This window comes from Tursiops truncatus, chromosome X, assembly GCF_011762595.2.
Source record: "Tursiops truncatus isolate mTurTru1 chromosome X, mTurTru1.mat.Y, whole genome shotgun sequence".
NCBI classification, from domain to species: domain Eukaryota; kingdom Metazoa; phylum Chordata; class Mammalia; order Artiodactyla; family Delphinidae; genus Tursiops; species Tursiops truncatus.
The window spans coordinates 24,841,761-24,855,048 of record NC_047055.1 but is presented as its reverse complement, the minus strand read 5'-3'; the positions used below and the strand labels follow the sequence as shown (position 1 = coordinate 24,855,048).

At 33.2% G+C, this 13,288-nt stretch overlaps 1 protein-coding gene across 7 annotated transcripts in view; it reads left to right on the top strand.

Annotated features, from left to right (window-relative positions):
- Positions 1–13,288, top strand: part of STAG2 (STAG2 cohesin complex component) — a 115,507-nt gene that overhangs the window by 70,339 nt on the left and 31,880 nt on the right. For 6 of the 7 annotated variants that reach the window (XM_033850142.2, XM_033850143.2, XM_033850140.2 and 3 more), the window contains 10 exons: positions 1,248–1,355; positions 2,315–2,426; positions 6,725–6,842; positions 7,274–7,377; positions 8,411–8,503; positions 8,645–8,734; positions 9,325–9,528; positions 11,071–11,141; positions 11,469–11,556; positions 11,649–11,729. In XM_033850142.2, the coding sequence (XP_033706033.1) occupies positions 1,248–1,355; positions 2,315–2,426; positions 6,725–6,842; positions 7,274–7,377; positions 8,411–8,503; positions 8,645–8,734; positions 9,325–9,528; positions 11,071–11,141; positions 11,469–11,556; positions 11,649–11,729 (1,069 nt within the window). The remainder of the gene's footprint in view (positions 1–1,247; positions 1,356–2,314; positions 2,427–6,724; positions 6,843–7,273; positions 7,378–8,410; positions 8,504–8,644; positions 8,735–9,324; positions 9,529–11,070; positions 11,142–11,468; positions 11,557–11,648; positions 11,730–13,288) is intronic. The other variant, XM_033850144.2, reaches the window with a different exon arrangement.

Here is a 13,288-nt window from a genome sequence, read left to right as displayed (position 1 = left end):
TTTTTGTTGATTCAGCCATGTATATACCTAATAACTGAAACTTGTCAGGAACATTCCTTATTGGTTAAAATGAGTGAACTACTACACATTTACTATAGTTTCACTGATTTGATTCAATATATATGTATATGTATATATTTTATTATAAGATGGCACAAGTGGTTTTTCCAAAAATGATCCAGTATTACACATCGAGTTAATTTAAATTAAAGTGCTTTTCAAACTTTTAACATTTTGGTTTCATTTTTCTCAAAAAGAAGTAATACTTCCTTAGACATCAGACTTCTGGAAACCTTGTGCACAGCAGAAAACCAAAAAGGATCTGAGCTCCTGAACTAACCATCTACTATCCTTAGGCTTTTTTCTCTGATGGTGGTCCTATGATTCCTAATTTACATATAATGGTAAAAACCTAGATTGTTTATCTCACAGTAGACTAAAAGCATATTAGGAGGGAAAGAGGTGCCAGAGGTCAGGACTTCGAATGCAGAGTCCCACTATGGAAGCACCCAACAAGGTTTACCCTGGGGTATTGTGGTTGATGGGCCTAATAATGACTTTGATTTACCAAGATTTTGTTAGGTTTATTTTGTTCTTTTAAAATAAGGTCAGTAAAATGAGCACTGCATTTTAGTAAGATTTTTTTAATGATACATTGTAAAGGTCTTTGGCACTTAAATTTTAATTATTTGCTAAAATGCTTTTGCATTGCCTTATATGGTGTTTAATACATGGTGGATGAAGTGTTATTCTTCATTGTGAGATAACTGGGGTGTTAGTATATTTTAATGTTGCAATATTGTCTCTTGCCTAATATTACTATGAAATACATGCAAAATGTTCTTTGTGATTATTAACTCTAAGCTCTTAGCATACCACCACTTTTTTTCCTACGTTAGTTTATATTATTTTGTCTTCATTTCCCTTTAGCATATTTGTCACATTGTTATTTCTCTTAGTATATGTTTCATTATACTCGGTATTCACTCTAATTTTACCTCCCATTGATCGTAGATGTTAACAAAATACTCAGCTGTTTTGTCAGGGGATGCTTTTACTGATAGACAATAATGAAATAAGGTTGATTTCTTCTTTCAACAGAAGTTCTTAATGAAGGTTTTTTTTTTAAACACAAGTTTAAAAGTGGAAGTGTACTATTTTTTAATGCGTGAATATGAATTTTTGTAATCAGTATGCTTAAAATTACAACATTACTTTGAAAACTGCTATTGCTTATTTCTTCTTAGGAGTAGTGAAGAAGTTCTTACTGCAGAAGATTGTGAAAATGTCTATCATCTGGTTTATTCAGCTCATCGGCCAGTAGCAGTAGCAGCTGGAGAATTTCTCTACAAAAAGTAAATCTGTATTTCTGTTGTTCATTTGTCTAAAGTATACTTTAATGGAAGTAATTTATTGTGTTATCATTCATATTAAAATATATATAAATATAACTTATTAAAAATTATTCAGTACTGGTCTTAAGCCTATTTTTGCGTTACAAAAAAAATATTTTTCAAAATAATAAAAGGTTTTACTTCGAGTACTTTGATAACGGTTTGATATAAGAACCACAGGAATCCTTTAGTCTCTTTTCTTTTATGTTGCTGTTTAACACCTCAGATTAGGTAGTATAGATAGTGTGAATATCTAATCACTGAAAATATTTAGTAAATGTTATGTAATGGCTTTTAAAGAGAACAATTTGAACCACTTGGACTAAATTGTAAGATTTTAGATTGTAAAATCTTAAAGATTTTATTAAAATGCTCATTTGGGGTGAAGCATTTATTAGAAAGAGTACATGATGTAAAACATTTACACTACAGTTTTCTATTCATTGTTATCCAGTGATAACTTTTGTTGTTTATAAGAAAGAATGATCATGATACCCGTAGAAAGAGGCCACTAAGTTCAGACTTTGGGATAAATTGTGCAAGCAGGATAGAAGGAAAAGACATGTCATTTTTAAAGAGAAGAATGTTTATCATAGATTTATGTGCATAAATGGTATAGGTTAGTCATTGTGATACTTTTATAAAAAGAAACGCTTGCTTAAAATGCAGTAAGGGTTTTAAAAAGAAGTAATTCACAATGCAACTAACATGAGAAGTTAATTTAAAAGGATTTAGAAGTACCACCAAGTGTGAAATGAAAAAGGTTTATAGCAATTACTTAGTATAAAGTTGGAAAATACTGTACCTACCCAGCTCCCATGTACCCCTTTGTTAAATGCTTAAATATGGAATTCAGACAGTTTTTTTTAAATTAGGAAATTTTTGTTTTAAAAGTAAGTATTTTGCATATATTATCATAGGCTCTTCAGTCGTCGAGATCCAGAGGAGGATGGAATGATGAAAAGAAGGGGACGACAAGGTCCAAATGCCAACCTTGTTAAGACATTGGTTTTTTTCTTTCTGGAAAGTGAGGTTAGTTGATGTTCATGTTAGTACTTACGTTCAAAACAATTTGGAGGTGGGGTTCAAATGATGTAAATCTTAAAATCTTCCAAATATCACAGTGAGTGTTGGATAAAATAGAGTTCTACCAATTCCACACCAAAAAAAATTTTTTTCTGTGTTAGTAAGATACTCAAATAGTATATTTATATGTAGTGCTAAGAGCATGAATTTTGGAACCAGAAAGACCTGATTACCGATTGGGCTTCCCTACTTATTATTTGTATAACCTTGATTCAGTTACTTAATCTTTCTAAGCCCATTTTCCTTGTAAAAATGTGGATAATAATTTCTTAGATAACGCTGAGATAATCCATGTAAAACTCTTAGCACAGACCTAGCATTTTGTTAGTTCTCAATATTTGGTACCTGTGATTATTATTGTTGTTGCAGATACAGATTTACATTTAACATCAGCTCTTTTAGGTCTCCCTTAGGTTGAAAACCTACCTGTTCACCAGAATTTGAGAGGGCCCAACATACATTTTTAGTATATGTGTATTATTTAATCAGTGTTAGGGCCTTTTAATTAGATTTTCTAATTGTTTCTATATATAGAAATACAGTTGGTTTTTGCATATTGACCTCTTATCTGCAGTTTTGCTAAATTCACTTTTTAAAGTAAGTTTTTAATAAAATTCTTAGTATTTTCTATAATATACAATCAAGTCATTTGCAAATAATGATGATTTTACTTCTTCCTTTCCTACATTTATGCCATTTTTTTCCCCAGCCTTATTGTACTGGCTAGGGCATCCAGTAGAATGTTGAATAGAAGTGGTGAGAGTGGATAGCTTTGGATTGTTCCTGATCTTAGGGGAAAAGCATCCAATATTTCAACATTAATTACGTTTTTAGTTATAGGTGTTGCGTAGCTATTTATTATATTGAGGATGTTTCCTCCTATACCTTTTTTTGCTGAGAAGTTTTTTTTAATTTTATTGAAATATAGTTGATTTACAGTGTTGTGTTTAATTTCTGCTCTGCAGCAAAGGGACTCAGTTATACATATGTATATTCTTTTTCATATTTTTTGTTATGGTTTATCACAGGATACTGAATATAGTTCCCTTGCTGTACTAGGACCTTGTTGTTTATCCATTTTATACATAATAGTTTGCACCTGCTAATATCCCAGACTCCCAGTCCTTCCCTCCCCCACCTCTCCACCCCCTTGGTAACCACAAGCCTGTTCTCTATATCTGTAAGTCTGTTTTTGTTTCATAGATATGTTCATTTGTGTCATATTTTAGATTCCACATATAAGTGATATCATATGGTATTTGTCTTTCTCTTTCTGACTTGACTTCGCTTAGTATGATAATCTCTAGGTCCATCCATGTTGCTGCAAATGGCATTATTTCATTCTTTTTCGTGACTGAGTAATATTCCATTGTATGTATGTGTATGTGTATATACAAACACACACATATCTTTCTTTCTTTTTTGGGGGGGGGGCGCCCCGCAGGGCATGCAGGATCTTAGTTTCCTGACCAGGGATCAAACCCATGCCCGCTGCAGTGGAAGCATGGAGTCTTTTTTTTTTAGCATCTTTATTGGAGTATAATTGCTTTACAATAGTGTGTTAGTTTCTGCTTTATAACAAAGTGAATCAGCTCTACATGTATCCCCATATCTCTTCCCTCTTGCGTCTCCCTCCCTCCCACCCTCCCTATCACACCCCCTCTACGTGGTCACAAAGCACCGAGCTGATCTCCCTGTGCTGTGCGGCTGCTTCCCACTAGCTATCGGTTTTACATTTGGTAGTGTATATATGTCCATGCCACTCTCTCACTTTGTCCCAGCTTACCTTTAACCCTCCTCGTGTCCTCAGGTCCATTCTCTAGTAGGTCTGCGTCTTTATTCCCATCCTGCCCCTAGGTTCTTCATGACGTTTTTTTGTTTTGTTTTGTTTTGTTTAGATTCTGTATATATGTGTTAGCATACGGTATTTGTTTTTCTCTTTCTGACTTACTTCACTCTGTATGACAGACTCTAGGTCCATCCACCTCACTACAGATAACTCAATTTCGTTTCTTTTTATGTCTGAGTAATATTCCATTGTATATATGTGCCACATCTTTATCTATTCATTCTCAATACCACATCTTCTTTATCCATTCATCTGTCAATGGACATTTAGGTTGTTTCTATGTCTTTGCTATTGTAAATAGTGCTGCTGTGAACATAGGGGTGCATGTATCTTTTCAAATTATACCTTTGTCTGGGTATATGCCCAGGAGTGGAATTGCTGGATCTTATGGCAACTCTATTTTTAGTCTTTTGAGTGGCTGCATCAGTTTACATTCCCACCAACAGTGTTAAGTGGGATCCCTTTTTTCCCCACCCTCTCCAGCATTTATTATTTGTAGACTTTTTAATGATGGCCATTCTTACTGATGTGAGGGGATACCTCATTGTAGTTTTGATTTGCATTTCTCTAATAACCCGTTGCGGAGCACAGGCTCTGGATGCGCAGGCTCAGCGGCCATGGCTCACGGGCCCAGCCACTCCGCGGCATGTGGGATCTTCCCGGACCGGGGCACGAACCCGTGTCCCCTGCATCGACAGGCAGACTCTCAACCACTGCGCCACCAGGGAAGCCCAATGAGCATCTTTTCATGTGCCTATTGGCCATCTGTATGTCTTCTTTGGAGAAATGTCTATTTAGGTCTTCCACCCATTTTTTGATTGGGTTGTTTGTTTGATATTGAGTTGTATGAACTGTTATGTATATTTTGGAAATTAAGCCCTTTTCAGTCACATCATTTGCAAATATTTTCTCCCAGTCTGTAGGATGTCTTTTTGTTTTGTTTATGGGTTCCTTTGCTTGCAAAAGCTTATAAGTTTGATTAGGTCCCATTGTTTATTTTTACTTTTATTCCTGTTGCCTTAGGAGGCTGACCTAAGAAAACATTGGTGCGATTTATGTCAGAATGTTTTGCCTGTCTTTCTCTTCTAGGAGTTTTATGATGTCTTGTCTTATATTTAAGTCTTTAAGCCATTTTGAGTTTATTTTTGTGTATGGTGTGAGGGTGTGTTCTTGCTTCATTGATTTACATGTGGCTGTCCAGCTTTCCCAGCACCACTTGCTGAAGAGACTGCCTCTTCTCCATTGTATATTCTTGTCTCCTTTGTCAAAGATTAATTATCCATAGGTGTGTGGGTGCTGAGACATTTTATCATGAATGGATGTTGAATTCTGTCCAATGCTTTTTTCTTCATCCCTTGAGATGATTATTTTATCTTTCATTACATTAATATGATAAATTATGTTGATTGTTGTTTTGAATGTTGAATCAACCTTGCATTCCTAGGATAAACCCCTACTTGGTCATGATCTGTTATCCTTTTTATATATTGCTGGTTTTAGTTTACAAATTTTTTGAGAACATTCCCTCCATGTTCATGCAGGGTGTTGGTATGTATATATATTTAATTGTAACATCTTTGATGGGTTTCGGTATCATGGTAATGCTTGTCCCCTAAAATGAGTTGGGAAGCTCTAGGGCCATTTTAAGCTTCACAGAATGAAGAGAAATGATTTAGTTATATATTGAATTGATAAGTAATCATGTATTTTGTATTTTAAGTAATCGTTACAACTCCCATTAAGTTACAATAAATTTGTAGTATATTTTATAACTGAGAGTAGTTCACCCGTGTAATACAGTTGGCCCCCCATATCTGTGGGTTCTGCATCTGTGGATTCAGCCAACAGGGGATTCAACCAATAGTGGATTGAAAATATTTTTTGAAAAATTCCGGAAAGTTCGAAGAAGCAAAAGTTGTATTTGCCATATACTGGCAACTATTTACATAGTATTTACATTGTATTGGGGTACTATAAGTAATCTAGAGATGATTTAAAGTATATGGAAGGATGAGCATAGGTTATGTGCAGATTACACCATTTTATATAAGGAACTTGAGCATCCTCGGAAAATCTGACAGGGGGTCCTGGAACCAATCCTCCTTAGATATAGAAGAATGACTGTATTGAGTCAGGTACTAAATATGCATGCATATAGTCTCTTCAAAAATAATTTTCATGTGAATGATTTAATGATTATTGTGAGAAATGTTACTACCTAGCAGGGTTTACTTATACATAGCAAGCTAAGGCAGTTCTTCTCTGTCCTTTCTTCCATTTGACCTCAAAAAACAAATTGTTTGAGTTTGCACATGGTGCCAACAAAGCTTCCATTCTTTTGATTAAGGCTAGTATGATATTTGTCTAAGAGCACATTGCTCTTCTTAAATTTTAGTTACATGAGCACGCAGCGTACCTTGTGGATAGCATGTGGGACTGTGCTACTGAGCTGCTGAAAGACTGGGAATGTATGAATAGCTTGTTGCTGGAGGAGCCACTTAGTGGAGAGGAAGGTAAGGATGTTTAATTATGGTATTTTTGTTGTCTAGATAATTTTGAAAATAGAGTTTACTTATTCCATTTCTTTATCTTTTAGCATTAAAATAATGATTCAAAGTCTTTGAATAATTTTGTTTTCATACACATGAATATTATGCTATGTAGAAGGATATAATTGCTGTCAATATTCTTTATTTTGTTTTATTATATTTTATCTTTTTGTATCTGTTCATATTTTCATTTCTCAAATTGTGGAGCAGTGTTTTACAGATTTGTAATGCTTAGGAGGGTTTAACTTGTTCTGAACCTTTTTGTGATATAGTAATGGGATTTTCTTTAGTACATTAGGTCAGATTCTGTCACAGGCAGAAGGAACTGTTACGTAATATTATAAATGGCATATAAAGAAAAGAAATAGGTTAACTTTCTGATTTTTTTCTTTCAGCGCTAACGGACAGACAAGAGAGTGCTCTGATTGAAATAATGCTTTGTACCATTAGACAAGCTGCTGAATGTCATCCTCCTGTGGGGAGAGGGACAGGAAAAAGGGTATGCCAACATATTTTCAGTATTCTAAATTATATGTCTCTTTTTCAATATCTTATTTAAAGTTCTTATTTGTAACCATATAATCAAATTTTTGAATCTTAAATTTTATTTTTCAGGCGATCTTTGCTTATAAATATGTGTTAGAAGTAAATTTTAAAGCATTAGCAATTTGCGAAATCCACGTTCCTTCCATAAGATACTTTGTGAGTTAACTACAGGAGATGCAGTGGTTGACAGTAACTACAGGAGATACAGTGATTGACAGTCCCTGCCTTTAAGACCGCATGTTGTGCAACATTTTAGAATGGTGTATTTGTCTGTTTTGGTTTATTTATAGATTTGCTTTCTTTTAATAAAAGTTAGAAATAAAGACAGGATAATCATTCATTAATATGGGGGAAATTCCTATTTCCTGGGATATGATTTTAATGCATTATTTCAAAGTTCACATATATTTGTATTGTAGACCAGAGTTGCACAGGCTTTCAAACTTTGTGAAGCACAAAAATACATTTTTATATTGTGACCTCGTACACATCTATATATATGTGTTTGTGTATAACTGAAACAGAATTTCATCAAACAATACTGCAACTTAGGTGATGCATTCTATTTTCCTTTGTTTTCTTTTCGTGTTTTTTTCTTGTTTTTCTAATTGCTGGTCGTTACTTATGTTGATTTCATAGCTCATGGATCATGGCACAACTTATAGTAGACTGAAATCCTACTCAGTCCTATTATTATATAAACTCCTAAACTACATTTCCTAACTGCTTCTCCTTTCATCCAAAGGTAGAGTTAGTTAATCTAATTGGGTATTGATTTTGCCTCTAGACCTATTCAAAGTGTTGCTATTTTTAAAAAATATAATGTGCAAGCTATTCTCTTTGTTACTTTTGGGTTTCAAGTTTTATAGTAGAAATTCTTGTATCCATCATTACTTATTTTGGATATCTTAACTTAAAGTTGAGCACCTAACAGTGTCAGTGGGCTTATTAATAAATACTTAGAAACTTTGTTGTGTTAACCTTAGGTGCTAACAGCAAAGGAGAAGAAGACCCAGTTGGATGACAGGACAAAAATCACTGAACTCTTTGCTGTGGCCCTTCCTCAGTTATTAGCTAAAGTAAGTTTGTGTCAGTATCAGGAGTGTTACTAAGAAATTACAAGTTTTGTTTGGAAGTGCCACACAGAATTTTGCACTTATCATAATATTTACTTACCATTATTGTGATGTTTTTGACATGATTTTTTTTTTATTTCAAAGTACTCTGTAGATGCTGAAAAGGTGACTAACTTGTTGCAATTGCCACAATACTTTGATTTGGAAATATATACCACTGGACGATTAGAAAAGGTATGGTGTTTCTGTGTATAAAAAACCTTGAAGAAAAATCGTTAACTTAGTTCATCCCATCATATTGTTTATTTATATTTTTTGAAATATGTTTTTGTAACTTTTAATGTAAAAGGAAACCTGTATCTTGTATGCCATACATATTTTAGATAAGGTGGATTTATTAGAGAATGGCACTAATGAGGTTTCCCTTTGATTCATGCCCATGTCCGTACCATCATTGCTAGCCATTATGTGACTGTATCACTGATCATTTATGGAGATTAGGGGTGGGTAACTAGATAATAACAATTGCAAAATGAAAGCAGCTAATATCCATTAAATACATTTACTGTGTTCCAGGAACATATGTATTTATATGTATTAACATCTCACCAAGGTCCTATGAGATAGGTAATACTATTCCTGTTGAAGTTGGGGAAATAAGTTTGGGTGGGTCAGTGCATTTATTTATTATGACTAGAAGAACTTAAAGTATGTCCTACTGGTTGTAAAGTTACTGTGTTTGAAGCTGTTCATCCCAGTTGTGTAGTCATTTTATGCCTATCATATATACCTTAGTTTTAATGGAGAAAACTTTGATTTTGCAGCATTTGGATGCCTTATTACGACAGATCCGGAATATTGTAGAGAAGCACACAGATACAGATGTTTTAGAAGCATGTTCTAAAACTTATCACGCACTCTGTAATGAAGAGTTCACAATTTTCAACAGAGTAGATATTTCAAGAAGTCAACTGATAGACGAGTTGGCCGATAAATTTAACCGGCTTCTTGAAGATTTTCTGCAAGAGGTATATATTACAAGTATTTTGTCAGCTGTGCCCCATTGCGCACCCCCCCACACCCCCCAGAACCAAATTAGTCACTAGTCTTGGTGATAATCCCTAGCAGTATGTTGAAAAGTCATTCAGACTTTTTGTTCTATGATTCATCGTGATACTATTATTCATCCACCAAAATAGGAAGGTGGCAAGAATCTGCAACTAAGAGAGGGTGAAAGCAAAGCTAACATCTTTCCCCTTTTTTTAATTTAAAGAAATGATCTGGGAAGTTTCCAGGGTTTAGTTGAACAAGAGGCTGTTAGGGAACAGGGTGTTAACAGAACAGAAAAGTTGAGCTAGACTGTGGCCACGTAACCTCAAAAATTGGGGTATTTCTTAACATTTTGGAAGTTTATTTATGGTCTTTGATATTATAAAGCCTTGATAAATTATAGCCACTGTCGACTTTGTTGTTTTGTTGTTCTGTTGTATTTCCAAAGAGGCTTAAGTGTGGTGCTCAAATACACTTGTATTTTTATTGTGATTTTTATCTTTTCTGGAAAGGTACACTTAACAGTTTAATTGATTTGCATAAAGTAAAAAGTTGTGATTCTCAAATTAATGCATTTAGCCTTTTCCACATCACTTTTGTCATTAATGCTGCAAAAAATGATGTGGACTTTTGTAATTTCTAGTTACTTTGTTTAGCAGTTACTTCTTTAACTTTCTTATTTCTGTGTATAGCATTTCATGCTTACTATGTTTTGCTTAATTGGAGGTTTGTGCAAATATGTTGATGTACGAATGATCACATTCTTAAAAATTGTAATGGCTCTACTATTGGCTGGATATGATTCTGATTAGGACAAGTTAATTTAAAATCAAACTATGGTTTGTTAATTAAGTTTAATTACTTACCTTGTATAAAAATTGATGGTGAAAAACAAGCATTTTTTTGAGAGACCTGGGGTTTAATACAGTAAGTTCGATAGTATTTTTAAAAATTTGTAAGTTTCTTATAGTGAGACTCATAAAATTGTCAAAAACTTAAGTTACTCTAAATTGGAAAGTTGATACCCAGAAAAAGGATTAGTATATCTAGTCCTTATGCAGAGGATTTTTTCCAAATTAATTTTAATTGGTCTGATATATCTTTCTTGAGCACTATGTTTCATTTACTTAGTAGATTGTCCTTTAGGTATTATCTTTTATGATCTCTTGCTTGTCCTCTAATATATTTCTCTTTATTGTCCCAATGCATTTATTACTGTGAAAGAGTAGATGTCTTCATTGTTTTGTGTCAAGATCACTTAAAGGAAAAAAGGAGAATGTCATTCAGTTTTTCTCTCTTGGGTATAATGTATCTGTTATAACAACTCTTATGTTGACCCATTATTCTGGCCACATTGCTTTAAATTTGGCCAGGTTTAAGTATTGAATGACAAAGTTATTCTGTGGTTTTTAAGTAGGTTATTCTTTATTTTCAAGGTGTGGAAATCACCAATGTGATAGCCTAAGATTTTTCACTTTTGTGGTTATTAATGTTTAATATGATATAATTAACATTCATAGGGCGAAGAACCTGATGAAGATGATGCATATCAGGTATTGTCAACATTGAAGAGAATCACTGCTTTTCATAAGTAAGTTGAATCTTAAAGTTTCTGATTTCTTAAAACTGTAGCAAAATCAGAACCAAATTGCATGTTTGGGGATTATAGTGTCAAATTTTTTGCTGGATTTCTTGTGCTTTTGGGAAAAAAGTACTTGATAGAGTCATGTTGTGAATTGGGGAACAACAAATTATCAACTAATATACTTTTTAAAAATACACATTTTTTTTGTTGTTCTTGTGGGCGCATGTTAGAAAGTTTACTACATTTTACTTTAATAGTATTCTTTTAACACTCAAGTCCAGAACAAATGTGATTAAGCTTAACTTTTTAATATAACTTAATTCTTTTTTACAGTGCCCATGATCTTTCAAAGTGGGATTTGTTTGCTTGTAATTACAAACTATTGAAAACCGGAATTGAAAATGGAGACATGCCTGAACAGGTTTTTATTTATTTACAAGTTACATATTTAACTTTGAGAAAGAAGACTTGTGACTTGTAAAATTTAACTGTATTCTCTTTGTTCTTTTACAGATTGTTATTCATGCACTGCAATGCACTCACTATGTAATCCTTTGGCAGCTTGCAAAGATAACTGAAAGCAGCTCTACAAAGGTTTGTGGTGGTTCAGTGGCGTCTTTTTTTATTAAATAGCATTAACTTTTCAGCAAACTTAAACATAAGACGTATCAATAAAATCTTGCTTACTTCTAATCTATTTAGGCATGTTTACTTTTAAAAACAGTTATTTGTAGTTGTATATTCAGTGAAAGAACATTAATATGTTTTGTTTAGGGTATGATTCTAAATTTAAAAAATCACATTTATATGTGGCATAATTTATGGATTTCCATATCATTCTCAAAAGTACTGGGTACATAAAGAACTACAGATTTTGTAAATCATGACCAAGAGCCTTTGAAACATACAGATACAACTATTGGGTTATATAAATTAATTATTACAAACCACCTGTCCCTAGATCTTATGCCTCGTATTGTTTTGGGATCTCCTTATTCATACTCAGGATCTCTGTACTGATGTTCCAAATTCATGATAAATCACTTTCTGGTTGAGTGTAATGTGCCAGCTACTAGGTCATAGAACTTTCAAATTTTTATCTGTAGTGGTAATCCTTGATGTGTTTAGTAATTGAACTAAACAGTACTGCCTTTTCATTTGTAAATTAGAAACTTAAACTTCGTACTTGTAGTAGTAGATGTTGCCTTAAATATTATTTGGGCACATTTTTATAAATATTAAGTAATTTTTGTAAGCTATAGAATTAGCTGTTCATAGTTATTTTCCTCAAAAAGGAATCCTCTTGATACTCAGTTTGTTTTGCATAATTCACAGAGTAATTTTAGAATTTTTTTGAGGTTTTTAAGCACAAGATGCAATTATATCTACAAATGGATGTTTTCCACCTTGAAAAGACAATGTAGTACTGTTGTTAGAATAGTGTACTTTTTGTCAGACACCCAAAAAGTTTAATTCAATATCAAGCTTGCAGTAGGAACAGTGACTGTATTAGCAAATATAATTGCTCACCTAAATCAAAAGCATTGAGTTACAAATTAACATGGGAAAAAAGGTAATACTTTTAGTAGAGGAAACAGGGTAAAAATGAAGGTTATTAAATGCAAAAATTATTTCTACTGAAGCTTGGTTGAGTTTTCTTCACCAAATCAATCTCTAAGTTAAACCTGTTTTTATTTAACTTGTCTATTGCATATACCAAATATGTACTGATACTCTATCGTTTGGCATCCAGTATCAGGAGACGGGCCAGAGGTTATGCCTTAAATAAATTAGTGTGGCTGATCTTTATAAAGTAGTTTTCTATTTTAAATTAACTGATGTAAATATTTAGAAAAAGAAAAAAAAGATTCATCCTTTTAGTGTAGGTTAAAATTTTTTTTTCTTAAGTGGAGTAATACCACAAAACTAATTTTTCTTTGGTCCCTCTCTGTTTTTAAAAAGCACAACCACTATCCTACAAATGAAAAATGAAACATGCTGTCCCTTTTTTATCATTTATTTTATTCCATTCATCAGTCAGCCACTCATCAAATTACAAAGTGAGGATGGAACATAAATCTTTACTTGTTAAGCATTCTGAGGTAGTGGATTTATATGGATAGCCATATATAGTCATATAAGTTTTCTCATTC